At 40.6% G+C, this 3,653-nt stretch overlaps 1 protein-coding gene across 2 annotated transcripts in view; it reads right to left on the bottom strand.

Moving 5' to 3' along the window:
- Positions 1 to 3,216, bottom strand: part of LOC133572805 (solute carrier family 13 member 2-like) — a 47,442-nt gene extending 44,226 nt beyond the window's left edge. The window contains exon 1 of one of the 2 annotated variants that reach the window (XM_061925831.1): positions 3,098 to 3,216. Coding sequence is in view for 1 of the 2 variants with exons in the window: in XM_061925829.1 (XP_061781813.1) it covers positions 2,819 to 2,920 (102 nt within the window). In the remaining variant the exon portion in view is untranslated. Of the gene's footprint in view, positions 1 to 2,818; positions 2,994 to 3,097 lie in introns of those variants that run through there. The other variant, XM_061925829.1, reaches the window with a different exon arrangement.
- Between the last annotated feature and the right edge of the window lie 437 nt (positions 3,217 to 3,653).

The raw sequence follows: 3,653 nt of genomic DNA, 5'->3' as shown, positions 1-3,653 counted from the left end.
AAGTCCTGTACTTTTTAGGTTAAGGTTATGAGGAACACCTAAAACACTGATAGCAAATTCACAAAATCACAAATTTACTTTATTCTATAAAAACTTTTGCTAAAATGTTCTAAAAAAAAAAGCTGTGGTAAATTCAGGTCTGTACGGCTGCAACAACCACATAAAACAATTGATTTAAGTACTGTACGTAGTGTTTCACATCTATTTAGTTGACAGCTATATTACTATAGATTGGTATCATTTACATTTTAACCGATATCGCTGCTTTAAAAAGAAACCTAACCGGTACCTAACGTGCAAATTGTGTTAAAAAAAAACAGATGACTTTTTACAGAATGTTGTTATTTGCAAGTTAAACGGAATAGCAATTTTAAATACTCCAATATAAGTTCAACAATTAGAAATAAAAACCAGCCTATACGACTTGCTTGTGGTGTACTGTAATGTTGACGTTTAAAAATCACGGGGTTCCTGAATGCATCTCGCTCAGACTGTGATTGGTGGATAACGAAGAAGTGTTGCCTTGCTGTTGTGGCGAGTGCTACACTGAAATGTGTGTTAGTCACCAAACAAACACAAAGTTTCATCCGGTATCAACACATTCACCCAACATTGCTTCAACGTTTTGGGGTGTCAAATGAAGCCGTTTGGGGGTTAGATGCCGTTTTCAAATGTGTTAATACGTTGTTTTTTTAGATCCTGCTGACAAGCTGGACTTGTAATTTACCGGTACTGGAATATTCCATTGGAGCTACTATCTATTGTCATAAGATTATTGTCATAAGATAAGGTTCAGTAGAGATAGCTGGCTTAATTTGCTTAGTGTTTTATGCTCCATATCATGAACGTCTATTTATACCCTACAGTGCACATGCTTTAAGACAATGGTCCCCAACCACCGGGCCGCGGCCCGGTACCTGTCCATGGATCGATTGGTACCTTGGCCGCACAAGAAATTAAAAAAAAAAAATATATATATATATATATATATATATATATTTATTTTTATTTTATTTTTTTATTAAATCAACATAAAAAACACAAGATACACTTACAATTAGTGCACCAACCCAAAAAACCTCCCTCCCCCATTTACACTCATTCACACAAAAGGGTTGTATCTTTCTGTTATTAATATTTCTGGTTCCTACATTATATATCAATATAGATCAATACAGTCTGCAGGGATACAGTCCGTAAGCACACATGATTGTATTTCTTTATGACGAAAAAAAATAAAAACAAATACTCAATATCCGATATTCCGATATTGTCCAACTCTTAATTACCGATTCCGATATCAACCGATACCGATATATATATATATACATATATATATATATACACACACATATATATATATATATATATTAGAGATGCGCGGTTTGCGGGCACAACCGCGGAGTCCGCGGATTATCCGCGGATGAAATTAAAAAAAATTAGATTTTATCCGCGGGTCGGGTCGGGTCGGGTCGGGTGGTTGAAATAAAAAAAAATTAGATTTTAAATAGATTCAGGCGGGTGGCAGTTAAACCAATTCGGAAATATATATACATAGTTAAATGTTGTTACCCACATACGAAAAACGAGCAGGCACCTGCTGCATATGCCACAACAGAAGAAAAAAAAAAAAAGAGATGGACACTTTTACGGAGCGGAGAAGGGACGCCTCGCCGGGGTCCGGGACCGAGGCCCCTTCCCCCGAGAGGTCCCCACCGGGAGCCGTAGCTGAGGCAATCCGTGAGAAGGGCCCGACGCACGTCCAGGGTCACCACCGCGCCCACCGCACCGACACCCCGCCTCGTCCGCCTTCGCCGCGGCCGGCGTCACGCGCAGCAGGTAAGCAGCTTACCTGCCCGCCACCCCCGTGGCCGGGGGCGCGTAACAGGGGTCACTCCGCGCGCAGTGCGCTCACGAAAGGGGTGGGTCTCACCCTGGTTGATATAGACAGCAGCTGGACGGTGGCCATGGAAGTCGGAACCCGCTAAGGAGTGTGTAACAACCCACCTGCCGAATCAACTAGCCCTGAAAATGGATGGCGCTGGAGCGTCGGGCTCATACCCGGCCGTCGCCGGCAGCGAGACGCGCTTGGAGGTGCGCTCAGCGCGGCTCCCATATGATTGCGCACTGGTGTGCGTCTGGGTCGTGACAGCGTGGCACGCGAATGTCTGCACTGCATTGGATCAGTCTCCTTTCTTTAACAGGCAAACGCTTTATAACCTCACTAATGCCTTGCATCGTCTATATTAGATATATAACAACGGGCGGGTGCGGGCGGATGCGGTTCTGATCAAATGTTACATCGGGTGGATGGCGGATGGTTGACGACTTTCTGATGCGGTTGCGGATGAAATAATTGCCTATCCGCGCATCTCTAATATATATATATATATATATATATATATATATATATATATATATATATATATATATATATATATATATATATATATATATATATGTATACATATATATACATATACATATATATATATATATATATATATACACACATATATATATATATGTATATATATATATATATATATATATATATATATATATATATATATATATATATACACACATATATATATACACACATATATGCATGTGTATGAATGTATATGCATCCAACATAGTAAAATACACTACACGGGGTACACCTGCAACATCTACTGATAGCTTTATGAAAAATTCTGGCTTAATTTTTAGCTTTTTTTTCACATTCATTATTGTCGCCATCTCATTGTCGTTTAGAGACTTTTCGCCGGTCATTACATCAACGCCAACAATCCAAGAGGTGACACATTCTTACCGATGAGGGTATGACAAGAGGCAGAGGCAGCAGTAGCAGAGGTGCGAGGACTATCACAAGATAATTCCTATACCTCCACAGCCATGAGAGAAATCCAGCCATTTTGTAGAAGCGGTGCTACACATTCAAAGAACCGAACGAGACGGCGGGCAGGAAAAAGATTGATTTGTGACAACGCTTTTGGAATCAAATGAGATCACAGTTTAAATACTTCAAATGTCACCCTGAGAGCCATCAAACATTAACCTCAAGAGCAGGAAAGGGGGCCGCATGTGCTACCTTGAGTTTGCAGGTGACAAGATAAGGAGCTGGACACCATAAAGACGAGAAAAGTCATTGCGATCTCGCCTCTAAGAAGAGGCCGCTGCAAAGGAAAGTGGATGCAAGAGAAGCGAGAACATCCATCTCATGTTTACTTCTGCAGACATGCAGCAATGTCACGTCGTGCATGTTAATGTCGATTATACTCGTGGGAATACAGATCCAAAATAAAGCCGCTTGTTTTGTTTTGACATAATGACAAGGCAGAGAGAGAACGTCAGGCCAAAGTACCATTAGATAACAAGGTTATTGGCCTTATAAATGACTCATGTGGGTGTGACTTCCAAAAACAATGTTGTGATTCCCATTCAATTCTGCACAAGGAAGAAATGCAGACAAACCAGGTCCAACTCTTCCTTTTAAACAGTGTGTGCATTCACGTGAGCGCAGCAATTATCTCAATAAGGACAAATAATAAGGACAAATAAAACAAAACAAAACAAAAACCCTGTTTGCGGACTTCTGGAATCGCGAAAAGTCCCAAAAGTAAAACGCTGCAACGAGAAGTGAAAAC

This window comes from Nerophis lumbriciformis, linkage group LG30, assembly GCF_033978685.3.
Source record: "Nerophis lumbriciformis linkage group LG30, RoL_Nlum_v2.1, whole genome shotgun sequence".
Lineage (NCBI taxonomy): Eukaryota > Metazoa > Chordata > Actinopteri > Syngnathiformes > Syngnathidae > Nerophis > Nerophis lumbriciformis.
The sequence above is the reverse complement of the archived record's forward strand: the minus strand, read 5'-3'. Positions and strand labels throughout refer to the sequence as shown.